This window comes from Oncorhynchus mykiss, chromosome 18, assembly GCF_013265735.2.
Source record: "Oncorhynchus mykiss isolate Arlee chromosome 18, USDA_OmykA_1.1, whole genome shotgun sequence".
NCBI classification, from domain to species: domain Eukaryota; kingdom Metazoa; phylum Chordata; class Actinopteri; order Salmoniformes; family Salmonidae; genus Oncorhynchus; species Oncorhynchus mykiss.
In genome coordinates, this window is record NC_048582.1 from 11,919,031 (window position 1) to 11,945,637 (window position 26,607).

At 43.0% G+C, this 26,607-nt stretch overlaps 2 protein-coding genes across 7 annotated transcripts in view; one reads left to right on the plus strand and one right to left on the minus strand.

Moving 5' to 3' along the window:
• Nucleotides 1-7,179, plus strand: part of LOC110497058 (collagen alpha-2(V) chain) — a 40,337-nt gene extending 33,158 nt beyond the window's left edge. For both annotated transcript variants that reach the window (XM_036951855.1, XM_036951856.1), the window contains exons 48-54: nucleotides 356-463; nucleotides 613-666; nucleotides 764-871; nucleotides 1,452-1,857; nucleotides 2,089-2,285; nucleotides 2,614-2,856; nucleotides 6,210-7,179. In XM_036951855.1, the coding sequence (XP_036807750.1) occupies nucleotides 356-463; nucleotides 613-666; nucleotides 764-871; nucleotides 1,452-1,857; nucleotides 2,089-2,285; nucleotides 2,614-2,856; nucleotides 6,210-6,356 (1,263 nt within the window). In that variant the 3' untranslated portion in view covers nucleotides 6,357-7,179. The remainder of the gene's footprint in view (nucleotides 1-355; nucleotides 464-612; nucleotides 667-763; nucleotides 872-1,451; nucleotides 1,858-2,088; nucleotides 2,286-2,613; nucleotides 2,857-6,209) is intronic.
• Nucleotides 7,180-7,443: 264 nt separating this feature from the next.
• LOC110527304 (PTB domain-containing engulfment adapter protein 1-like) overlaps nucleotides 7,444-26,607 on the minus strand; it is a 46,187-nt gene continuing 27,023 nt past the window's right edge. For 2 of the 5 annotated variants that reach the window (XM_036951859.1, XM_036951858.1), the window contains 6 exons: nucleotides 26,372-26,488; nucleotides 26,121-26,207; nucleotides 25,745-25,981; nucleotides 25,342-25,507; nucleotides 25,046-25,137; nucleotides 21,459-22,785 (listed from right to left, as the gene is read on the minus strand). In XM_036951859.1, the coding sequence (XP_036807754.1) occupies nucleotides 22,714-22,785; nucleotides 25,046-25,137; nucleotides 25,342-25,507; nucleotides 25,745-25,981; nucleotides 26,121-26,207; nucleotides 26,372-26,488 (771 nt within the window). In that variant the 3' untranslated portion in view covers nucleotides 21,459-22,713. The other 3 variants (XM_036951860.1, XM_036951862.1, XM_036951857.1) reach the window with 3 other exon arrangements.

The window sequence follows — 26,607 nt, forward strand, 5'->3', positions numbered from 1 at the left end:
TAGCCTATGTAGTAGTCTATGGCTTGGGGGGTTGGAGTCATTGACGACTTGATCGCCCATCAACAGGTAGTGAAGTATACTAAAGAGCCTGTGAGAGGGTTCTGTGCCTACAGAACCGCTATTACGATATGCCTTTCTCATATCGATATCAATATCAAACGATATCGAAATCATATTGAATTCTCAATATTGGTGTCCAGCATTAACATGAATCTATGCTACTGACACAGGAACCTGTATCTATTGACAGACCAGTAAACCCATGTTGTATTAGTCTCAATGAGTGTTGATCTGGATAAATCTGCTCACAGTAATTTACAGCAAATGTTCATGTCGTTTTTTTTTTCAATCCTAGGGGCCTCAAGGGCCACAGGGAGACAGGGGAGCCAAAGGAGACCAAGGAGAGAGAGGGCAGAAAGGCCACAGAGGCTTCACTGGATTGCAAGGCTTACCTGGGACAACTGTGAGTAAAAACTGCCTAAGCACCATTAAAAGGCATAATCTGTCATTTAATTTATGGAAAATCTTATTAACTTGGCAAAATCAATGAAATGCTTTTATTATTAATTATGTCAGCCAATAACAGGTTAATCAATGGCCTTCTGTTTGTAGGGACAATCTGGGGATGTTGGAGCTCGAGGAATTGTAGGACCTACTGGACACAGAGTAAGTACACTGAATAAGCTGTCAATGCCTCAGTATAATGGTCAATTTGTGTGTGCTGTTTGTTTCCCTTTATAAATCCCATTGTGTTTCTCATCAGGGGCCCCCTGGTGTGGTTGGCCCCGCAGGAGGTGATGGACAAATCGGGCTGACCGGGCCCATGGGATCTCCTGGATCAAGAGGAACCAGTGGAGACATCGGACCTCAGGTGAGACGTTAGAGACTAGTGGTTCTGTTGTCATTATGCTGGTTGGATCCGCTATGACTTTCAAATGGATGTCAGAACAAACCAGGCTTTGGGTGTTGATACATTGCTTCTCCAATAGAATTGCTTGTTAAATTAAGCACGCAAATAAGTCATACCTGTGACACATTCAGTGTTTCTAATGCAAATAAGTCATACCTGTGACACATTCAGTGTCTCTAATGCAAATAAGTCATACCTGTGACACATTCAGTGTTTCTAATGCAAATAAGTCATACCTGTGACACATTCAGTGTCTCTAATGCAAATAAGTCATACCTGTGACACATTCAGTGTTTCTAATGCAAATAAGTCATACCTGTGACACATTCAGTGTCTCTAATGCAAATAAGTCATACCTGTGACACATTCAGTGTCTCTAATGCAAATAAGTCATACCTGTGACACATTCCTTGTTTCTAATGCAAATACGTCATACCTGTGACACATTCAGTGTTTCTAATGCAAAGAAAGTCAACAAGCAGACATGCCATATCAAAGGACAGTAACATACCTGTTTCTTGACTTCTCTCCTCTTTCCCAGGGGCCTCCTGGGGATGCTGGTCCCCCTGGTCCCCCAGGGACCCCTGGCCCTCCCACTGCTGGGGCTGATATGTTTGGCTTCAGCAGCTCCTTCAACTACGACTACGGCGAGGACCAGGATGGACCACCTCCACCCCCAGAGTTTAACGGGGATGAATCAGCCCCCCCTCAACCCCCTCCAGAGTCCAACTGGATCGACTCTGGCCCCCATCCCCCTCCAGAGTTCAACGACGATGAGGCGCGTCCCAATAATGCCTCGACCGTCCTCGGGGCAGACCAGAGCGTCCAGACCACGCTGAAGAGCCTCAGTGGAAACCTGCAGAACATGAAGTGTCCCGATGGCAGCCAGGCCAACCCCGCCAAAACCTGCCAGGACATCAAGCAGTGCCACCCCCTTAAAAAGACCGGTAAGTCCCCTTTTCACCACAGACTGTGTCTTCTTCTCTAGTTTTTAACTACTCAAAAGACCAGTAGGTCCACTTTTCACCACAGACTGTGTCTTCTTCTCTAGTTTTTAACTAGTCAAAAGACCAGTAGGTCCACTTTTCACCACAGACTGTGTCTTCTTCTCTAATGGATGATGAGGTAGCTGATATGTATCTACTGTATGATCTGATACTTGGTCTTTCCATATCCAGGAGACTACTGGCTGGACCCCAACCAGGGCAGTACCAAGGATGTTATCAAGGTGTTCTGCAACATGGAGACTGGTGAGACCTGCATCTCAGCCCACCCCATCTCAGCCAGCATCCCTCGCAAAACATGGTGGACCAAATCCACTCCCACTGCCAGCAAACCTGTCTGGTTTGGAGCAAATATGAATGGAGGAACTAAAGTGAGTATATAAAATATACCCAATGTCTATTCAATGAACACTGTGGATACCTCTAAAGCGGACAACTGCTTCTATGAATAAACCAGCTTCCATACTGTAGAATAAATTCACCAAGCACAATACTGCTTTAAAAACATACGTCCTCTGCTGCCTTGATTATATAGCAATGGAAGACTTCTTTCTGTCAGAGAAATATCTGGAGATGTTTGTGAAAAACTGTTTCACTTCCAGGTGTATTTCTCTAACATTGATGTAAAAACTGAAACGCTAATTATTGTACAATAGTGTCCCTGTGAAATACTTTTTTTCAATAAACTTCTGATTCCAGTTTAGCTATGGCAACAAGGAGGAGCTGCCCAACGCCGTAACCATTCAGATTAGGCTGATCCGCCTGCTTTCTAAGGAGGGTGTCCAGAATGTCACCTACCACTGCAAGAACAGCGTGGCCGTGAATGATGGAGCCACAGGCAACCTGAAGAAGGCTCTGATCCTCAAGGGCTCCAACGGACAGGAGGTCAAGGTTCAGGGCAACTCCCGCCTCAGATACACTGTCCTGGAGGATGGCTGCTCCGTAAGTCACCTAACTACCTACCTACAGTACCTACCTACCTATACCTACAGTACAGTATGCCTACCTACCTATACCTGCCTGCCTGCATACCTACCTATACCTACAGTACAGTATGTCTACCTACCGATACCTGCCTGCCTGCCTACCTACCTATACCTACAGTACAGTATGCCTACCTACCTATACCTGCCTGCCTGCCTACCTACCTACCTACCTATACCTACTTCTACCTACAGTATACCTAGCTACATGCGTACCTACCTCACTAAACCTACTTCTACCTACAGTATACCCACCTACCCACACACACACACACACACACACACACACACACACACACACACACACACACACTACCGGTCAAAAGTTTTAGAACACCTACTCATTCAAGGGTTTTCTTTATTTTTTACGAGTATCTACATTGTAGAATAATAATGAAGACATCAAAACTATGAAATAACACATATGGAATCATGTAGTAACCAAAAAAGTGTTAAATAGCCACCCTTTGCCTTGATGACAGCGTTGCACACTCTTGGCATTCTCTCAACTAGCTTCATGAGAGAGTCACCTGGAATGCATTTCAATTAATAGGTGTGCCATGTTAAAATATAATTTGTGGAATTTCTTTCCTTCTTAATGAGTTTGAGCCAATCAGTTGTGTTGTGACAAGGCAGGGTTGACTCTCATGAGGACCGACACAGGAAAGGAAGACCCAGAGTTAAGGGGGTAGACAGAAGATAGCCCTATTTGGTAAAAGACCAAGTCCATATTATAGCAAGAACAGCTCAAATAAGCAAAGAGAAATGACAGTCCATCATTACTTTAAGACATGAATTTCAGACAATATGGAACATTTTAAGAACCTTGAACATTTTTTTTAAGTGCAGTCGTAAAAACTATCAAGCGCTATGATGAAACTGGCTCTCATGAGGATCTCCACAGGAATGGAAGACCCAGAGTTACCTCTGCTGCAGAGGATAAGTTCATTAGAGTTACCAACCACAGAAATTGAAGCCCAAATAAATGCTTCATAGAGTTCAAGTAACAGACACATCTCAACATCAACTGTTCAGAGGAGACTGTGTGAATCAGGCCTTCATGGTCAAATTGCTGCAAAGAAACCACTACTAAAGACACCAATAATAAGAAAAGACTTGCTTGGTCCAAGAAACACGAGCAATGGACATTAGACCGGTGGAAACTTGTCCTTTGGTTTGCAGTGCAAATTGGAGATTTTTGGTTCCAACAGCTGTGTCTTTGTGAGATGTGGGTGAACAGATCTCCACATATGTTTTTTATTTTTTCCCTTTATTTAACTAGGCAAGTCAGTTAAGAACAAATTCTTATTTTCAATGACGGCCTAGGAACAGTGGGTTAACTGCCTGTTCAGGAGCAGAACGACAGATTTGTACCTTTTCAGCTCGGGGATTTGAACTTGCATCCTTCCAGTGACTAATCCAACGCTTTAACCACTAGACTACCCTGCCGCCCTATGTATTTCCCACTGTAAGGCATGGAGGAGGAGGTGTTATGGTGTGGGGGTGCTTTTCTGGTGACACTGTCTGTGATTTATTTAGAATATAAGTCACACCTAACCAGCATGGCTACCACAGCATTCTGCAGTGATACACCATCGCATCTGGTTTGGGCTTAGTGGGACTATCATTTGTTTTTCAAAGGGACAATGACCCAACACACCTCCAGGCTGTGTAAGGGCTATTTTACCAAGAAGGAGAGTGATGGAGTGCTGCATCAGATAACCTGGCCTCCACAATCACTCGACCTCAATCAAATTGAGATGGTTTGGGATGAGTCGGACCGTAGAGTGAAGGAAAAGCAGCCTACAAGTGCTCAGCATATATGGGAACTCATTGAAGACTGTTGGAAAAGCATTCCAGGTGTAGCTGGTTGAGAGAATGCCAATAGTGTGCAAAGCTGTCATAAAGGCAAAGATTGGCTAGTTGGAGAATCTCAAATATAAAATATATTTTGATTTGTGTAACACTTTTTTGGTTACTACTTGTTTCTATATTTGTTATTTCATAGTTTTGACGTCTTCATTATTATTCTACAATGTAGAAAACAGTAAAAATAAAGAAAAACCCTTGAATGGGTAGGTGTTCTAAAACTTTTGACCAGTGGTGTACTTCTACCTACAGTATGCCTACTGTACCTACCCACACCTACTTCTACCTACAGGATTCCTACTGTACCTACCTACCTACACCTACTGTACCTATACCTACTTCTACCTACAGGATACCTACTGTACCTACCTACCTACACCTACTGTACCCACAGGATACCTACTGTACCTACCTACCTATACCTACTGTACCTACAGGATACCTACTGTACCAACCTACCTACAGGATACCTACTGTACCTACCTACCTACCTATACCTACTTCTACCTACAGGATACCTACTGTACCTACCCACACCTACTTCTACCTACAGGATACCTACTGTACCTACCTACACCTACTTCTACCTACCTACCTACACCTACTTCTACCTACAGGATACCTACTGTACCTACCTACCTACCTACCTCCCTACCTACCTATACCTACAGGATACCTACAGTACCTACATACCTACCTACCTACCTACCTACACCTACTTCTACCTACAGGATACCTACTGTACCTACCTACCTATATCTACTTCTACCTACAGGATACCTACTGTACCTACCTACCTACAGTATACCTACCTACTTACTTACCTATACCGACTTCTACCTACCTACCTACCTACCTACCTACCTACCTACCTACCTACCTACCTATACCTACTTCTACCTACTTCTACCTAGTATGTGCTTTTAAAACTCACCACACGGTGATTGAAAAAATGTTATGACCGCCACAGCCCTACTACCTATCTATACCTACCTGCCTGCCTGCCTACCTACCTACCTACCTGCCTACCTGCCTACCTACCTACCCGCCCACCCGCCCGCCCCCACCCAACCATCTACCTACATGCGTTGTTGAATGTTTGAATCAGGTGTGCCAAAGTTGGTCTGGGAAGTGGGAACAAAAGCCCACCCACCCTGTCTTTTAGTATTTAGTATTGTATAATGAACTAGTGCTAAAGCAGCAGCTACTCTTCCTGGGGTCCACACAACACATAAAACATCATATAATACAGAACATTAAGAGACATCACAAGGACAGAACTACATACATTTAAAATAAGTATACAAGCTTTCATACATGTATGCCTTCATAGTCATCTGATTATGTGGTTCTGTCCTATTGTTTACTTGTTTACGTTGTATAGGACAATGAGTTGAATTCAGAGGTATAGCTACAGTATGTCTTCTTCTCCTGTGTCTGCAGAAATCGAATGGAGACTGGGGCAAGACTGTGATTGAGTACAGAACTCAGACGCCAGCCAGACTACCTATCGTAGACTTGGCCCCCATGGACATAGGCAAGGAGGATCAGGAGTTTGGCCTGGACATCGGCCCTGTGTGTTTCTCCTAAACCCAACACACATGGACGGATGGATGGATTTATTTAACCTTATGAGGAGTGATTTTTTTTTAGAACGCCATCCTCAATCCTGTTCAAAGAGGCAATCTGGATTTCAAACAACAAAAAAGCACTCACTTTTAAGTTACATTCTTAAAGAATCAATGGCTATATATCACTCATTTAAAAGATTGCCTCTTGAAGAATTAGGTTTCAGTTCGATAACTAATAATGAACAACAACCCCTTGTGATGTCATCAATTAGAATCGTTAGGAATGTTGTTGTCCATTCTCCTCCAAAGGGTTAAACATTCCCAAGACTCTTGGACTACCTGCTGAAGCAATCAGCTTTGTACATAAAGGCAGGGCGGAGAAACTACAGTACAGTATATGTACTGCCTGCTACTAAAATATTTATTGCTTCTTTCCAAGAAACAACTAAAGTTGTTAGTGCAATGGTACTGGTAGTAATTACTATTGAGGAATGCAGGTGAATTGTATTAAGAAGTTTGTGTCATAATGGAGTTTCAGGGCCTGAAGGTTTCAGCTTGTTGAAAACATGACAATTTATGGAGCTTAATTGTCAGTGTTGTACGACGTTCCATCATACATTTCTTTACCAGTTTCTCAGTGAATGCCACTAAATAGATATACTGTCACTTGATGTAGAGACAAAACAACAACAATTGTATTCCTTTTTCAAATGTAAATGCAACATAAGAATGTCAATTGCTCTTCACACGTTTATTATTCCTGTTTATTATTGATATTATGATATTTTCTTCTGTCCACTGATGGTGTTACGCCCAATAAAATGAATCTCGTGCCCTTTTCAGTCAATCTGGTTTAAGGTTCAGGTCAGGATGAATAAAACAAATTCCTTCCCATTTAATAAGTGTTTGAATTACGCAGGGGCGCAACTTTGATTTTAGAAGTGGGGGGGACATAATATTTATATTTCTTTAGCAATTTCCCCGTCCCCAGTGAAAGTTGCACCCCTGGAATTACAAATTGGGGAGATTTCACCAATTAGAAAAGAGACATAATCCAAGAAGGAAAAATTAACAAGAGCACACAAACTATTTATGTTCGATTTCTTTATTAACATACTGTCTAATGTGTAATTAAAGAAGGATATAATGACAGTTTACATAGAAATCCTAATCCTAGTTTGGAGGGATATAGATGCTCTTCCATGATTATCATCTATACAGTTGTGCTCTAATATATTGGCACACTTGCAAGATTCAATATTTCTTCAAAAAAATAAGTTGAAAAACCATTTGGTGTTCACACGTGTATTTGTTTGATTTATAACTGCACAGGACCAAGAGAAAAAATTATAAACTGAAATTTCGATTTTTCACTCAAATGGCCTGGACTAAAGGTGATAAATTGCAGGTGCCTACAGGGTCAAATTAGCCATTCAACCAGTTTTGACAATAGAAACCACAATATTCTGCTCTATTGCGCTCCATTGTAAAGTGCAAGGGTGCCGATGTGTTAGAGCACAACGGTAGATGAACACGGCATCTTGATTTTAAAAAAGTTGTTTATTTGTCATGCGTAAGAAATCTTACAAGAGCTTTTACAATAAAGTCAGCATTAAAAACGGTAAGAAAGTTTAGAACAAGCAGTAACAATTATAGGCATAATTAATTAAGTTCAATTCCCCCAGGAAAAATGACCACACATCCAAACAAGAAAAGTTCAGGGTTGAGTGGAACAACATAGACTGAAGATCAGAGGCAGGTAACAGTTCACTGTTTCTCTCATCTCTATCAAATGAAAAACATTGGAAAGCTTTTAACCAACTACAGTACTACACGCTCCCAAGGAGATGTCTGAATTCCTAATTTCTGTAAAACTTCATCGACAGATGGCACAAGATAATCTCCAAATTCCCAGAGCCTTCTGTCGAGGATCAGCTGCTCATTGGTCCAGCTTTCTCTCTGAGCCTCTTTCACCTGCATGATCTTACACACGTCGGACGGAACCCTGACAGAGTCCCCATAGCTCTGTGTCACCTCAAACATGGCCGTCTGCAGCACCAGACGGGGGTTGACCACCATCTTGTAGGAGCGGAAGGCGTCTTCAAGAACAAGCTCTCTGTAGACGTAGTCCAGCAGATCCACACCCGGCGCCCTTCTCCGTGCGGAATGGTCTTGCGTAGCAGTACCGGCTGTGGCAGGGAAGAGGTGCGTCTCCATCAGGAACACGGCTGCGTCGGGATGCTGCCCCTGCAGGTCCTCCATGAGGGGCAGAAGAGAGCTGTGTGAGGCCGGGACCAGGAGCTGATCAACGTCAGCCAGGAGGACGTACCGTGACCTGTACATGTTCCTGTAGATGCACTCGTTCATGATGGTCAGCTGGCCGTTGAGGTGGATATCCCCTTCCAGCTCCTGGGCCTTCCACCCAGTAGAGGGCTTGAGGAAGTGGTTGATGGGCCAGCCAATCACCTCCAGAGTGCCCTCCTCTGCGTAGTACTGGAGGACCTTCTCCAGGTCAGGTCCACAGCTGGTGAGGTAGAGGACAACCCTCCGCACCCCCAGGAGCTTGTAAAACTCCATGGTCTGGACAAACTGTTGGACGTTGTTGTAGTCTCCAAACATGCTGGACATGCACACGGTGAGGTAAAAGGGGAAGTCCTCCTCCCGTCTCTCCCGGTTCTGGATGCTCAGAAATGTCTGGTTGAGGGAGTCCTGGATGTCGAGGGATGTGCCAAGAGTGGCGTGTGTGGCGTTGCATCCTGGTTCTTCGAGGCAAAGCATGTCTGCGGCCACATACGGGTAACCATAGTGGACGCTGTGCGTTACGACAGCAGCTGGAGCGACCTGGGGGGCGTGTCCTGAGCAGCACAACACACAGTACAGAGACATGGGTCGGTCTCTGTTGACCATGGCAATGATGCGCGTGGCTCCCCTTTCCCTGTGGTCCTGGTATGCAGACACCATTAGATGAGTTGAACCCTTGACTGGTGTTATAGTCTCATTGGCTGTGTGAAGAGGGCAGGTAGAGAGAACAGGGGGAGGAAGGGAGTGAGCTTGAGTAGAGTTGGTCCTGAAAGTCACCAAAGGGGCAGACAGTGTGACAGATACTGTGACAAACAGACACAGGATGATCAAAACCACTTTCCATTTCTGACTCCTGGTTTGGTGCATGTCAGCCATTTGATCTATTGGAGACCTATAGGAGGATCATGTCACAATCAACAATCAACGATGATAACAACAACATCATCATCATCATCACAACATACTCACTATCCCTGTCATAATCAAAACATTGACAGGGATATTATCAGTGATGCACTGAACAATCAGACAGGGAAAATCAAGGCAAACTGGCTTTCAATCAGCTTAATCCAGCTGGTCCCCCCAAACATATATCCTGATATCTCCATACTTACATGTTGTCTGTGTGATCCTCCACCTCCTGGTCTGTTCTGTCAGTCAGTGGGGCTGTGGGGGAGTCCCTCATCTCTCTGGTGTCAGGAGTTTCAGGGGGGCAGTCAAGAGATTCAGGCTCTGGTCCAGATGACCGTGCTGCTCTTCTTCTCAACATCTCCAGGAAAATGAAGGGGGGCTCTGGATGGCCAATCAACATAGGTTACATTACACTATAACTGCTGGGCCTCATTGAACGTGAAGAACGACAACCGCCGAAACATCCATTCTATAACGAATGTCACTCTGAACAATTCTATTCTAACCACAACCGAGAGAGAGAGGGAGAGAGACGGACAATTCTGCAAAATAAATGTACTTTTCACCAGCGATCAAGACGACACACTGAGCGTAAATATATATATTGATTGCAATTGTTCCCGACTGAGTGAGCGTTCATGTGTAAGGATTAGCATTTCAATTGTTATAATCATTAACTCTGTAGTGACTTCTCAGTCGACCCCCCACTCCCCTTTTGTCAAACAAGCTGCGATGCCGGTTTAGCCCACTAGGGCACATTCTATCGTATTTATAATATTAATAATAATAATAATAGAATAATCGTATTCTTATTAATGATGATTATATTAATAATAATAATGTACACAATAATAATAATAATATTGGACACAATAATTATAATAATAATAATAATAATATTGGACATAATAATAATAATAATAATATTGGACATAATAATTATAATAATTATAATAATATTGGACACAATTAATAATAATAATAATAAAGCTGTAACATATGACTATTTAAATGTAATATACCAATACTGTCATTATTTCAATAGGTTTACATAAATGTAATACATTTCAATAGGCTATTCTTCATCATTTCAATAGGCTGTTCTTCTTCATTTCAATAGGCTATTCTTCATCATTTCAATAGGCTATTCTTCATCATTTCAATAGGCTATTCTTCTTCATTTCAATAGGCTATTCTTCATCATTTCAATAGGCTATTCTTCATCATTTCAATAGGCTGTTCTTCTTCATTTCAATAGGCTATTCTTCATCATTTCAATAGGCTATTCTTCTTCATTTCAATAGGCTATTCTTCATCATTTCAATAGGCTATTCTTCATCATTTCAATAGGCTGTTCTTCTTCATTTCAATAGGCTATTCTTCATCATTTCAATAGGCTATTCTTCATCATTTCAATAGGCTATTCTTCATCATTTCAATAGGCTATTCTTCATCATTTCAATAGGCTATTCTTCTTCATTTCAATAGGCTATTCTTCATCATTTCAATAGGCTGTTCTTCTTCATTTCAATAGGCTATTCTTCATCATTTCAATAGGCTATTCTTCATCATTTCAATAGGCTATTCTTCATCATTTCAATAGGCTGTTCTTCTTCATTTCAATAGGCTATTCTTCATCATTTCAATAGGCTATTCTTCATCATTTCAATAGGCTATTCTTCATAATTTCAATAGGCTATTCTTCATCATTTCAATAGGCTATTCTTCATCATTTCAATAGGCTATTCTTCATCATTTCAATAGGCTATTCTTCATCATTTCAATAGGCTATTCTTCATCATTTCAATAGGCTATTCTTCATCATTTCAATAGGCTATTCTTCTTCATTTCAATAGGCTATTCTTCATCATTTCAATAGGCTATTCTTCTTAATTTCAATAGGCTATTCTTCATCATTTCAATAGGCTATTCTTCATCATTTCAATAGGCTATTCTTCTTCATTTCAATAGGCTATTCTTCATCATTTCAATAGGCTATTCTTCATCATTTCAATAGGCTATTCTTCATCATTTCAATAGGCTATTCTTCTTCATTTCAATAGGCTATTCTTCATCATTTCAATAGGCTATTCTTCATCATTTCAATAGGCTATTCTTCATCATTTCAATAGGCTATTCTTCTTCATTTCAATAGGCTATTCTTCATCATTTCAATAGGCTATTCTTCATCATTTCAATAGGCTATTCTTCATCATTTCAATAGGCTATTCTTCTTCATTTCAATAGGCTATTCTTCTTCATTTCAATAGGCTATTTTAATACATTGAAATTAACATTTTAACCTGAATGTTTTAATCATAAAGTGCACTCAATTCAATTCGGGGAATACAAATTCAAACCATTGAATTGAATTACAATTTCTCTTGGCAAAACATTAAGATCAAGACAACTTTTGCCCACAATCAATTCATGATTAAATTAAATTAAATTAAATTAAATTATTTAATTGTGTACCCACCTTGAATACCAGCCTGGTCTCATAGACTAGCCGTAACATAGTAAATGTAAATCCGGAACACTAGAATGATATGTATCAGTATGATATGCTAATTTTTGTATGGTTACATAAGATAGATGGTTACTTAGGGCAATAACAAAAGTAGGGTGGTTGGACGAGGTGGATGGGGAGGCATATAACACGACCGTCTAGCAACCCAAAGGATGTGAGTTCAAACCTCATCACATACAACTTTAGTGTTTTAGCTAATTAGCAACTTTTCAACTACTTACTACTTTTTAGCTACTTTGCAACTACTTAGCATGTTAGCTAACCCTTTAACCTAACTCATGAACTTAACCCTGTCAAAGTCGTGTGTATAGGTGGCAGGAGAGTTAAACGGAGTGTAAATGGAGCCTTTTAATATAAGTCCACTTAACATGCTCCAAACACTAAATACGTACATACATAAACGAACATGGGTACAAGAACCCGTCATACAACATAAAACAACATTTGACATAAAACATTCTCTGACAAAGACAAGAGGGGAAACAGAGGGTTAAATACACAACAGGTAATGAATGGGATTGAAAACAGGTGTGTGGGAAGACAAGACAAAACCAATGGAAAACGAAAAATGGATCAATGATGGCTAGAAGGCCGGTGACGTCGACCGCCGAGCACCGCCCGAACAAGGAGAGGCAACGACTTCGGCAGAAGTCGTGACAAACCCTAACCTTGATCCCTAACCCTAACCCCTAGCCTAGCTAACATCAGCCAGATAGTTAATATTAGTGAACTATATAGAATTTGTAGCATATCATACGTTTTGCAAATTTGTAACATATAGTAAGTTTTGCAGGTTCGTAACATATTGTACAGTTTGCAAAATCACAACTTATAATACGAATTGTAATTTGTAACATACCATACAAAATGGGTGATGGACATCCACAATTTAATACCTACCGCATGAAACATAACATATCATGCTAAATGGCATGTCTCAGATATAAATACAGAATAACACAAAATGCTCTGAGACCAGGTTGTGAATATCACTCCTTACAACATTGGCCCTATGACAAATATGAACTTACTTTAAGCTCTTTCTCTTTGTTGTGATGTTGTGAGGCTTCTTGTGTAAATTCAACCGATGATCTGTAGTAGTCTGTAGGGCTGCACCGTATGTTCTACCTCTGTGTTAGACAAGTGAATGATAAGCATCTACTGTGGGACAGACAACCTTTTCTGCCACAGCAAAGTGAAAGCAAGGTTCGGTTCAACATGGTCTGCCATGATTGAAAGTCATACACCCCTCCCTCCCCAAAACAGGGACTCCATGAGTGATGTGGCCACACCTATGAAGCTACTGTAGCGTGAGAGAAATTTTTAGGTACAAGCCTGCATGTACAAGTTATCAGGCCACTCCATGTCATATTAAACAGAATGGAGAACAGACAATTTGATCCTGATTCAATAACCCTCACATCTATCCTCCAATTACAATTTATGGAACTCCATCACATGCTATTACTTATGACGCTATAGTACTCACCCTAGCCTACTGTACTAGCCCACTTTATACAATGGGTGGGTCTAATCCGGAATGTTTATTGGTTAAAACTGCATTCCAGCCAGTGTCTATTCCACAAATTACCACCGGCTAAATCTATGACTTTAAAATGCCGATTTTCCATCTGACTGCCAATCCACTGTCTCATCAGCCCAGCCAGGCAATTTATTACCTTGATCTCCACTATAAAAACCACCTAGACACTATTTCTTTTAGACTAACATTTAGTTTTCAACAGTGGAGATTTGTATAAACCTTCTTGTCTGTCTCTCTGACATTTTCAACATTGTTTCAATATTCAAATTTGATCTCTAGCTGTCCCGTAGTAATGAACGCCTCGGGAGTTGGGATGAGACAGACAGGCAGGCAGCTTTTCTCAGCCAGTCGAAAACATGAATCAGCTTCATTTTTATGGATATACAGTGCTTTCAGAAAGTAATCAGAACCCTTGACTTTTTCCACATTTTGTTGCGTTACAGTCTTATTCTTATTCGTCCTCCCCTTGTCTCCGCCTCTAGTTACAACAATTTGAGGTCACAGGATAGGTCAAAACTTATCTGTGCAGACCAATGACAGGAGATGAAGTAAGCCACAGAATATAATATGCACATTTTGCAGCCACTTTAATACCCTTTTCCTGTGGCAATCCCAGCAGGAATCCACCCCCAAAACCCTGGCATTGCAAGCGCCATGCTCTACCTGCTGAGCCACAGAGGACCACATGAGATGTGAGATTATGTTTTTTTGGGTGGAGGAAACACCATCAGAAGTTGATGGGCATACAATCATAGGGAGACCGACAGACAGTCTGTCATCATACTATAGTCCAGGACTCGAGTGAGACTCTGGCTAGTATTTGTAAAGACAGGCTTCAGACCAACTATAGACTGAAGTCTGTTGACCAGTGACCACAACATCTTGAAAATATTGACTTGCTGCGCCCGGTGCCCATTGCCCGGTGCCCATTGCCCATTGCCCGGTGCCCATTGCCCGGTGCCCATTGCCCATTGCCCATTGCCCGGTGCCCATTGCCCGGTGCCCATTGCCCATTGCCCGGTGCCCATTGCCCATTGCCCGGTGCCCATTGCCCGGTGCCCATTGCCCGGTGCCCATTGCCCATTGCCCGGTGCCCATTGACCATTGCCCATTTCCCGGTGCCCATTGCCCGGTGCCCATTGCCCGGTGCCCATTGCAAATGGCCTCCAAACTGTCACTAGAGCCCAGCTCTTCCATTTTCATCTGGTTGATTTTATCAACATGTAATCCCGGTCGATGTTAAAACAACTCACCAGTGTAATGCTGTGCTGTAGGTTTTCTGACCAGCCACGACTGTAAACTGAAGTAAAAACCTCACTATGTGGACCATAATATTCCCCCTGAAAGGTTCTAAATGTCCTCACTAGATATCAAAGGGCTTGTTATGCTCTCCTGCTCCCCTGCCATTCTTCTAAATAAAGAAGTATACAGGGTAATATGTCAATGTGCAGTAAGAATCATGTGTTGGTACAAAAACACAGAAAGGTTCTATTAGTCAGAACCACTAGTCAGATCCTTGAACACATAAACGTCCCTAATTGTCATGGGTGTGGTGGGAGCTAAGCAACCAGGAAGGCAGTATTTTGTTTAGTGCTGACATCAGAGGGCTTTGTCACCATATGAGTGACAACATGATGTGAAGGCACTTCAGAAGACACTCCCACCCGCATGCTAATGAGAATACGATCTGAAATGGGATGTTGTCATCCTGGAATATAATAACACACTGTGTGCCTCATAACAGTGTTGACAAAGCTATACAGCTGTTCTTAAGCAGAATATGGGGTTGTTTTGAACACACACACACACACACACACACGCATACGCACACGCACACGCACACACACACACACACACACACACACACACACACACACACACACACACACACACACACACACACACACACAGACAGAGGAATTTTCAAATGCAACTACTGCAATATAAAATATGCTTCCTGCAGTTCTGTCTCTCTCCCATCTCTACACACTATAATCTATGGCACTGATAAGACTCCATAATACTCCAGTCCTGTCTCTCTCCCATCTCTACACACTATAATCTATGGCACTGATAAGACTCCATAATACTCCAGTCCTGTCTCTCTCCCATCTCTACACACTATAATCTATGGCACTGATAAGACTCCATAATACTCCAGTCCTGCCTCTCTCCCATCTCTACACACTATAATCTATGGCACTGATAAGACTCCATAATACTCCAGTTCTGTCTCTCTCCCATCTCTACACACTATAATCTATGGCACTGATAAGACTCCATAATACTCCAGTCCTGTCTCTCTCCCATCTCTACACACTATAATCTATGGCACTGATAAGACTCCATAATACTCCAGTCCTGTCTCTCTCCCATCTCTACACACTATAATCTATGGCACTGATAAGACTCCATAATACTCCAGTTCTGTCTCTCTCCCATCTCTACACACTATAATCTATGGCACTGATAAGACTCCATAATACTCCAGTTCTGTCTCGCTCCCATCTCTACACACTATAATCTATGGCACTGATAAGACTCCATAATACTCCAGTTCTGTCTCTCTCCCATCTCTACACACTATAATCTATGGCACTGATAAGACGCCATAATACTCCAGTTCTGTTCTGAAAGAGCTGCAAAACCTGGACCCGTACAAATCAATTGGGCTTGACAATCTGGACCCTCTATTTCTGAAACTATCCGCCGCCATTGTCGCAACCCCTATTACCAGCCTGTTCAACCTCTCTTTCGTATCGTCTAAGATCCCCAAGGATTGGAAAGCTGCCGCAGTCATCCCCCTCTTCAAAGGGGGAGACACCCTGGACCCAAACTGTTACAGACCTATATCCATCCTGCCCTGCCTATCTAAGGTCCTCGAAAGCCAAGTCAACAAACAGATCACTGACCATCTCGAATCCCACCGTACCTTCCCCGCTGTGCAATCTGGTTTCCAAGCTGGTCACGGGTGCACCTCAGCCACGCTCAAGGTACTAAACGATATCATAACCGCCATCGATAAAAGACAGTACTGTGCAGCCGTCTTCATCGACCTGGCCAAGGCTTTCGACTCTGTGAATAACCATATTCTTATCGGCAGACTCAGTAGCCTCGGTTTTTCTAATGACTGCCTTGCCTGGTTCACCAACTACTTTGCAGACAGAGTTCAGTGTGTCAAATCGGAGGGCATGTTGTCCGGTCCTCTGGCAGTCTCTATGGGGGTGCCACAGGGTTCAATTCTCGGGCCAAATCGTTTCTCTGTATATATCAATGTTGTTGCTCTAGCTGTGATTCACTGATCCACCTCTACGCAGACAACACCATTCTGTATACTTCTGGCCCTTCCATGGACACTGTGCTATCTAACCTCCAAATGAGCTTCAAAGCCATACAACACTCCTTCCATGGCCTCCAACTGCTCTTAAACGCTAGTAAAAACAAATGCATGCTTTTCAACCTTTCGCTGCCTGCACCCGCATGCCCGACTAGCATCACCACCCTGGATGGTTCCGACCTAGAATATGTGGACATCTATAAGTACCTAAGTGTCTGGCTAGACTGTAAACTCTCCTTCCAGACTCATATCAAACATCTCCAATCCAAAATCAAATCTAGAATAGGCTTTCTATTTCGCAACAAAGCCTCCTTCACTCACCCCGCCAAAACTGACTATCCTACCGATCCTCGACTTCGGCGATGTCATCTACAAAATAGCTTCCAATACTCTACTCAGCAAACTGGATGCAGTTTATCACAGTGGCATCCGTTTTGTACTAAAGCACCTTATACCACCCACCACTGCGACCTGTATGCTCTAGTCGGCTGGCCCTCGCTACATATTCGTCGCCAGACCCACTAGCTCCAGGTCATCTACAAGTCAGCGTGCTTAAAAATTCAGCGTGCTTAAAAATTCTGAGTTTGATCGCCTTTGTTACCGCGCTACTCCTGACGAGTTGGAACCCTGCATCCTTTGATCTCATGGATTACTAGCAACAGTGTTGCAAGCTTTTGTCAAACAAACAACCAAGGATTGTGTAGGACGGACTAATGCACGTTCAACCCTGGATGCATCAACTAAGACCATCTCCTTCTTCAGTGCTTTTACACTGAAATAATTGCTTGCTTTGTGCTGCGCTCCCTTTATGTTCAGTGCCTTTGGTGAACTAATAATGCACGTTATGACTGCTAGACATTTTAGTTAACCCTCATGTTGTGTTTGTTTCATGTTAATTCATTCTGTGTTCCCGGTTCAAAATGACCGCCCCGTTATAGCTGATTATAAATCCACAATAATACATATTATCACCTAATGTTGTGTTCATCTTTTTATCAACTTAAGTTATTGTGCACATTACAAGTTTTGAACTTCTATTTGCTATTTATGGCCTGTAGGCCTCATTGACCTGAGCTCATACAACTCGTTTTTGAGTTTAAAAAAAGCCTAATATGGATTATTTTGACTATAACATATACTCAGATGAAACATATTGTGTTATTTATCAGACTACTTTGTGTCAACGTTTTACAAGGACTCTCTCCTCACCAGTGTCATGATCAAATGTATGATCAAGAGCCTCACATACAGTAGATTGTTTGGTCATTATGCTGCCACAGAGTGAATTGTGAGCATGACCTCAAAGCTTTATATACTGTGAGAAAAGTTACATATATTATTGAAACAATGTTGCGATTGTTTGTGAGTGCCAGGTGTGGTTCCAGTGGGGGAAAGATTCTATTGGGGAAAGGTTCCCGTGGGGGTTGCCATGGAAGCCAAGAAGGGGAGTGAGGTGTGTGTGTGCTCAAACACATGCATATGGGGGTCTAGGAGAAGTGTGTCCATCTTATGAATGGGTATGTGCCTGAACTCAATTTTATAAACTAATTGTAGTCTCACCCATTGACTTCTAATGACCGGGAATACCACAGGTGTACAAAGTCAAATACCCAACATGTAATGACAATCAAATGTATTTTGTGTGTTCAGATGCCCGGTCATGGAACCTTATGACAGATTAAATGAAGTATATTTTTCAGAGAGAGAACTTGTAATTCGGTCCAATTCAACCAGAAACACAGCAGGAGGGTTAAAGGGAGGTTGTGTGAGTTGGTTTGAACAGTATTGACTTGACATTTGGCCAAGAAGATTTTTGGACATTAAGGCTTTATTTGTTTAGTCTTTGAACACACACACACACACACTCTCATTACTCCCAGGTAATACCGAATATTGCAAATTCTAAGTGTTATGACTGTGTTCTTTCTTGTCAATTGTTTAGATGACGTTGCCTTTTAAATTGCTCTGCCATTATTATTGTATGAGGTATTATTTGGTTGGGTCACACCTGTGCTGTGACGTGTGTTTTATATGGCACCTTATCCTTTCTCTCCACTGGCTACCTAGCAAACAGGCCTCTTCTCCTGATGTTTGTCTGGTGTGGTACTCTTCCATTCGGCAGGGTTAATACCTGCCTGGCGCCAAACAAATCTCTTTACCTCTAACCAATACAACGTTTATTGACAAACAATGAAAGGAAAGGTAAAGTCATTTAAAAAGAGCTTCCTGGTGCAAAATTACACAGAAAAATATTTGTTAAAGTGCAAGGAAGGGCATGAGTCTATAAAATGAGAGGAAGTCAATGAGCCAATGGTCTTCCAATCTTGTCAACCACTAATCACATTTAATGACTGTACAATAATCCAAATCACAAAAATCACAAAAGCAATGCACCCCCCCCCCACAAACAAAAATTACACATACATTTTATTTATGGGCTAGAAAAATAGTCATCTACTGCAGTGCATTTATCATGACATTGGTCACCATTTAAACCAATACGTACATTGAGGGAAAAAAGTATTTGATCCCCTGCTGATTTTGTACATTTGCCCACTGACAAAGAAATGATCAGTCTATAATTTTAATTGTAGGTTTATTTGAACAGTGAGAGACAGAATAACAACAAAATCCAGAAAAACATGTCAAAAATGTTATAAATTGATTTGCATTTTAATGAGGGAAATAAGTATTTGACCCCCCCTGCAAAACATGACTTAGTACTTTGTGATTACCAACAAGGGTTTGGCCACCGAGGTCAGACGTTTCTTGTAGTTGGCCACCAGGTTTGCACACATCTCAGGAGGGATTTTGTCCCACTCCTCTTTGCAAAACTCCAAGTCATTAAGGTTGAGGCTGAAGTTTGGCAACTCAAACCTTCAGCTCCCTCCACAGATTTTCTATGGGATTAAGGTCTGGAGACTGGCTAGGCCACTCCAGGACCTTAATGTGCTTCTTCTTGAGCCAGTCCTTTGTTGCCTTGGCCTTGTTTTGGGTCATTGTCATGCTGGAATACCCATCCACGACCCATTTTCAATGCCCTGGCTGAGGGAAGGAGGTTCTCACCCAAGATTTGACGGTATATGGCCCCGTCCATCATCCCTTTGATGCGGTGAAGTTGTCCTGTCCCCTTAACAGGAAAACACCCCCAAAGCATAATGTTTCCACCTCCATGTTTGACGGTGAGGATGGTGTTCTTGGGGTCATAGGCAGCATTCCTCCTCCAACCACAGTGAGTTGAGTTGATGCCAAAGAGCTCCATTTTGGTCTCATCTGACCACAACACTTTCACCCAGTTGTCCTCTGAATCATTCAGATGTTCATTGGAAAACTTCAGATGGGCCTGTATATGTGCTTTCTTGAGCAGGGGGACCTTGCGGGCGCTGCAGGATTTCAGTCCTTCATGACGTAGTGTGTTACCAATTGTTTTCTTGGTGACTATGGTCCCAGCTGCCTTGAGATCATTGACAAGATCCTCCCGTGTAGTTCTGGGCTGATTCCTCACCGTTCTCATGATCATTGCAACTCCACGAGGTGAGATCTTGCATGGAGCCCCAGGCCGAGGGAGATGGACAGTTCTTTTGTGTTTCTTCCATTTGCGAATAATCGCACCAACTGTTGTCACCTTCTCACCAAGCTGCTTGGCGATGGTCTTGTAGCCCATTCCAGCCTTGTGTTCTTTACTTTAATCTTGGCCTTGACACCCTTGGAGAGCTCTTTGGTCTTGGCCACGGTGGAGAGTTTGGAATCTGATTGATTTATTGCTTCTGTGGACAGGTGTCTTTTATACAGGTAACAAACTGAGATTAGGAGCACTCCCTTTAAGAGTGTGCTCCTAATCTCAGCTCGTTACCTGTATAAAAGACACCTGGGAGCCAGAAATCTTTCTGATTGAGAGGGGGTCAAATACTTATTTCCCTCATTAAAATGTAAATCAATTTATTTTTCTGGATTTTGTTGTTATTCTGTCTCTTACTGTTCAAATAAACCTACCATTAAAATTATAGACTGATCATTTCTTTGTCAGTGGGCAAACGTACAAAATCAGCAGGGGATCAAATACTTTTTTCCCCCTCACTGTAGTCCCAGAAATGTTGATTTTATACAAATACTTCTTTACCAATTAAATTCTGTCTACAAAAAGGAAAGCATTGGGGTCATCAACTGTCCATGTTAGGGTTGTGGTCAGCGTCAACTGTCCATGTTAGGGTTGTGTTGTGGTCAGCATCAACTGTCCATGTTAGGGTTGTGTTGTGGTCAGCATCAACTGTCCATGTTAGGGTTGTGTTGTGGTCGGCATCAACTGTCCATGTTAGGGTTGTGTTGTGGTCAGCGTCAACTGTCCATGTTAGGGTTGTGTTGTGGTCAGCATCAACTGTCCATGTTAGGGTTGTGTTGTGGTCAGCATCAACTGTCCATGTTAGGGTTGTGGTCAGCATCAACTGTCCATGTTAGGGATGCGTTGTGGTCAGCATCAACTGTCCATGTTAGGGATGCGTTGTGGTCAGCATCAACTGTCCATGTTAGGGATGCGTTGTGGTCAGCATCAACTGTCCATGTTAGGGTTGCGTTGTGGTCGGCATCAACTGTCCATGTTAGGGTTGTGTTGTGGTCAGCATCAACTGTCCGCGTTGTGGTCGGCATCAACTGTCCATGTTAGGGTTGTGTTGTGGTCAGCGTCAACTGTCCATGTTAGGGTTGTGTTGTGGTCAGCATCAACTGTCCATGTTAGGGTTGTGTTGTGGTCAGCATCAACTGTCCATGTTAGGATTGTGTTGTGGTCAGCATCAACTGTCCATGTTAGGGTTGTGTTGTGGTCAGCATCAACTGTCCATGTTAGGGTTGTGTTGTGGTCGGCATCAACTGTCCATGTTAGGGTTGTGTTGTGGTCAGCGTCAACTGTCCATGTTAGGGTTGTGTTGTGGTCAGCATCAACTGTCCATGTTAGGGTTGTGGTCAGCATCAACTGTCCATGTTAGGGTTGTGGTCAGCGTCAACTGTCCATGTTAGGGTTGTGTTGTGGTCAGCATCAACTGTCCATGTTAGGGTTGTGGTCAGCGTCAACTGTCCATGTTAGGGTTGTGTTGTGGTCAGCATCAACTGTCCATGTTAGGGTTGTGTTGTGGTCGGCATCAACTGTCCATGTTAGGGTTGTGTTGTGGTCGGCATCAACTGTCCATGTTAGGGTTGTGTTGTGGTCGGCATCAACTGTCCATGTTAGGGTTGTGTTGTGGTCGGCATCAACTGTCCATGTTAGGGTTGTGTTGTGGTCGGCATCAACTGTCCATGTTAGGGTTGTGTTGTGGTCGGCATCAACTGTCCATGTTAGGGTTGTGTTGTGGTCGGCATCAACTGTCCATGTTAGGGTTGTGTTGTGGTCGGCATCAACTGTCCATGTTAGGGTTGTGTTGTGGTCGGCATCAACTGTCCATGTTAGGGTTGTGTTGTGGTCGGCATCAACTGTCCATGTTAGGGTTGCGTTGTGGTCGGCATCAACTGTCCATGTTAGGGTTGTGGTCAGCGTCAACTGTCCATGTTAGGGATGTGGTCAGCGTCAACTGTCCATGTTGGGTTGCGTTGTGGTCGGCATCAACTGTCCATGTTTGGGTTGTGGTCAGCGTCAACTGTCCATGTTAGGGTTGCGTTGTGGTCAGCCTCAACTGTCCATGTTAGGGTTGTGGTCAGCGTCAACTGTCCATGTTAGGGTTGCGTTGTGGTCAGCCTCAACTGTCCATGTTAGGGTTGCGGTGTGGTCAGCAGCGACTGTCCACTGGGTCCAGAGAGAAGATGGTGCCCTCCAGGGTTAGTCCCATATTGAACCCCTCCTTCAGAGAGAGACACACACAGGTCAGTGATCCAACCAGAGACTACAGAAGTCTAGAGCAGTGTGTCCTATACAACAATGAGTAATGCTGTAATTACGGGGCAGTATCCTAGACACATTCTCAATTGAGATTCTCAAGAAACCTTGCTTTTTAATTCAGGTCTACACTTAATCTATGTTATGACAAAAGCAAAATGATGGCTAATTGATAGGAAATTAGCAGGACTGGGAGCGAACATGGTATGCAACAATCATAATGTACTTTGACAGTTGGCCTCTATGTACATAATGGATTTTCATGAGAGATAAATAGAGGCAGACATCAGTGAAAATGTGAATGCATGTTTCATGGGGAAAAAAATATGTGATGGGCATTGTGAAGCATACACATAGGTGAGAGTAAACTAACCGTCGCTGACGCTGCACAGTGAAGAGAGAGAATATGATTATATACTGTCGTTTACAATCTACAGTTAGATTATATATAGTTAGATGAACTGTAGGTTACAATCTACAGTTAGATTATATATAGTTAGATGAACTGTAGGTCATAATCTTGTTAGATTCAGCAAAAAAATAAAACGTCCTCACGGTCAACTGGGTTTATTTTCAGCAAACGTAACATGTGTAAATATTTGTATGAACATAACAAGATTCAACAACTGAGACAAACTGAACAAGTTCCACAGACATGTGACTAACAGACATGGAATAATGTGTCCCTGAACAAAGGGGGGGTCAAAATCAAGTCAGTCAGTATCTGGTGGCCACCAGCTGCATTAAGTACTGCAGTGCCTCTCCTCCTAATGGACTGCACCAGATTTGTGCGATGTTACCCCACTCTTCCACCAAGGCACCTGCAAGTTCCCGGACATTTCTGGGGGGGAATGGCCCTCACCCTCCAATCCAACAAGTCCCAGAAGTGCTCAATGGGATTGAGATCCGGGCTCTCCGCTGGCCATGGCAGAACACTGACATTCCTGTCTTGCAGGAAATCAGCCATACTGCTTGTTCTGCTCGCTCCCATATTTGGGAGGAGGATGTCTTCCCTGTAACGCACAGCGTTAAGATTGCCTGCAATGACAACAAGCTCAGTCCGATGATGCTGTGACACACCACCCCAGACCATGACAGACCCTCCACCTCCAAATCGATCCTGCCTCGGTGTAACGCTCATTCCTTTGACGATAAACGCAAATCCGACTATCACCCCTGGTGAGACAAAACCGCAACTCGTCAGTGAAGAGCACTTTTTGCATGTCCTGTCTGGTCCAGCGATGGTGGGTTTGTGCCCATAGGTGACATTGTTGCCGGGGGATGTCTGGTGAGGACCTGCCTTACAACAGGCCTACAAGCCCTCAGTCCAGCCTCTCTCAGCCTATTGCAGACAGTCTGAGCACTGATGGATGGATTGTGCGTTTCTTGTACCGATCCTGTGCAGGTGTTGTTACATGTGGTCTGCCAATGAGAGGACCATCAGCTGTCTGTCCTGTCTCCCTGTTGCTCGATCTTAGGCGTCTCAAAGTAATGACATTGCAATTTATTGCCCTGGCCACATCTGCAGTCCTCATGCCTCCTTGCAGCATTCCTAAGGCACGTTCACACAGATGAGCAGAGACCCAGATGAGCAGAGACCCTTTAGTGTCCTAGGTTTTCATAACTGTGACCTTAATTGCCTACCGTCTGTAAGCTGTTAGTGTCTTAAAGTCCGTTCCACAGGTGCATGTTCATTAATTGTTTATGGTTCATTGAACAAGCATGGGAAACAGTGTTTAAACCCTTTACAATGAAGATCGGTGAAGTATTTTGATTTTTAACAAATTATCTTTGAAAGACAAGGTCTTGAAAAGGGGACGTTTTTTTTTCTCCTGAGTTTATACTTAATATATGTAAAATATTTACTCAGACCATATAAACAGTATACGGCATTACAATAATGACAAGATGAACATTCAACTCTTATAAAACGGGTCCAGTATAAACTCTGAAAAGGCTGGGTCCCATTCTAAAGGCAGAATCCATGTCGATTGGAACGCAGCCAAAGCATACAGTTTTTTACTTTTGATAAACAGCTAATCAGCATAATGGTAGAGCTTTGCTATATTTGTTTGGAGGCAATGCTATTACTTACACCAATGACTGAGCACATAATGCCTGTGTACTTTGACATTATAGGTAATATGCCCCTTTTTAACATAAATATGAGCATGACATGTACTCGCTCTAGAAACACTGCTGTTCCTACAGATGAATGTACACACCTGCATTTCATCCAGTTTAGATTGGACGTCAGGAGGAAAGGACGTGTTGCAGAGGAACGGGTCAAAAGGCTCCACCCCCAAAATATCTGTTCCTGTTGGAGGGGAGAGATGGAAGGATGAGGGAGGGGAAAATACACAGCAGAGAGAGGGAAGACAGGAGTTGAATCAGCATACTGTATGTGTGAAATTGTTCATTGAACAACTTGTATGCAATTGCATAAATACTAATACAACAGTTTATCAATGAATTTCATTACGACAATGTAAAAAGGAGAATAGTGCGGCAGACTAGTCACCTCTCTCTCTCAGGAAAACATGTGGAGGAGGTGGAGGAGGGGAAAAGGAGGGAGGAGGAGGAGAGGACCCATTGATGGCAGGTTTCCTTGCCATAGGAGACCCTGAGGAGAATGGAACCATGTCGAAAACATCCGTCGGGGGACGCCTGGATATGGTGCTCCATGCCTGAGGGGGGGGGGGGGGGGGGGGGGGGGGACAACCAAATACAAAGAGGTTGAATGGCAGCTGGATGTCGTACTAAGGCTAAAGTCATAACTACACACACAGTCTAAAATAAGGGCGTTTCTGTGATTGTATATAACCTCTGTATATGAGGTGAACCATAGAACCCTTTTGCTTCTCTATAGCGCAATTTCTTCTAGCAGTGTAGTAAGGAAAAGCGAGAGAGAAGTAGCTATTTACTCGCGGTCGAGGTAAGCAACCTCCATAATGCTGCGGTAGCCTGGGCTGGGTAGGTTTACTGGGTGGAGGTGTTAGTAGACCAGAGGAGATACTGGAGTCTGGAGAGCTGGCTGGGGTTAGAGCCACAGAGGACATCTCTAGAAATGAAAGGGCGTTCAGGCTGACACTGTCACCCCAGAACATAGATGAGGGACTCGGCAGCATGTGGGCCTCGTTAGAAGAGTTCAAGTGTAGAAGCTGAGGAGAAATCAGCCAGAGAAAGAAGAAACGGGTAGCGATTTGTTATCACTGATGTCAGGAAGGTAAGGTATTGTTATGGCAGACATTTCTAGAGATTAGTGTGAGACAGAAACTGTTAGATTAGTAGCTAATTTACCGGTGAGCCTTGACAATCTGCCATGTGATCCTCTAGATCTTGAAGTCGTTCTTTCAACTTGGAATTTTCAGTTTCCAGTTCCAGAATCTAAAGTCAACAAACACAAGATCATAATCTAAGAGGTCCCATTTTGTTAGGCCTTTTTCATGTTCTAGTTATGTTTGGATGTGGCACTACATTCCCCATGATTAAATAGTGCACCAGAGAGTTGTGATCAACATTAGTCCACTGTAGAAGGAACACAGACTTACTCTCTTCTGCAGACTGCCGATCTGTTTCCTCATCTCCACGTCTTTCCCGCCAGACTCCAGAAACTTCCTGTACGCCAGGTCAAATGCTCGCCCAATGCTGACGGTGATCTCCTCTGCCTGCAATCCAGTGCATCATGGGTATCCTCAAACATCTAGTGAAAGTACCCTTTGATGGGCTGCACATATATGATGTAGTACACGATTTTCAGGGGCTTAAAAAGAAAACCCCTAACACC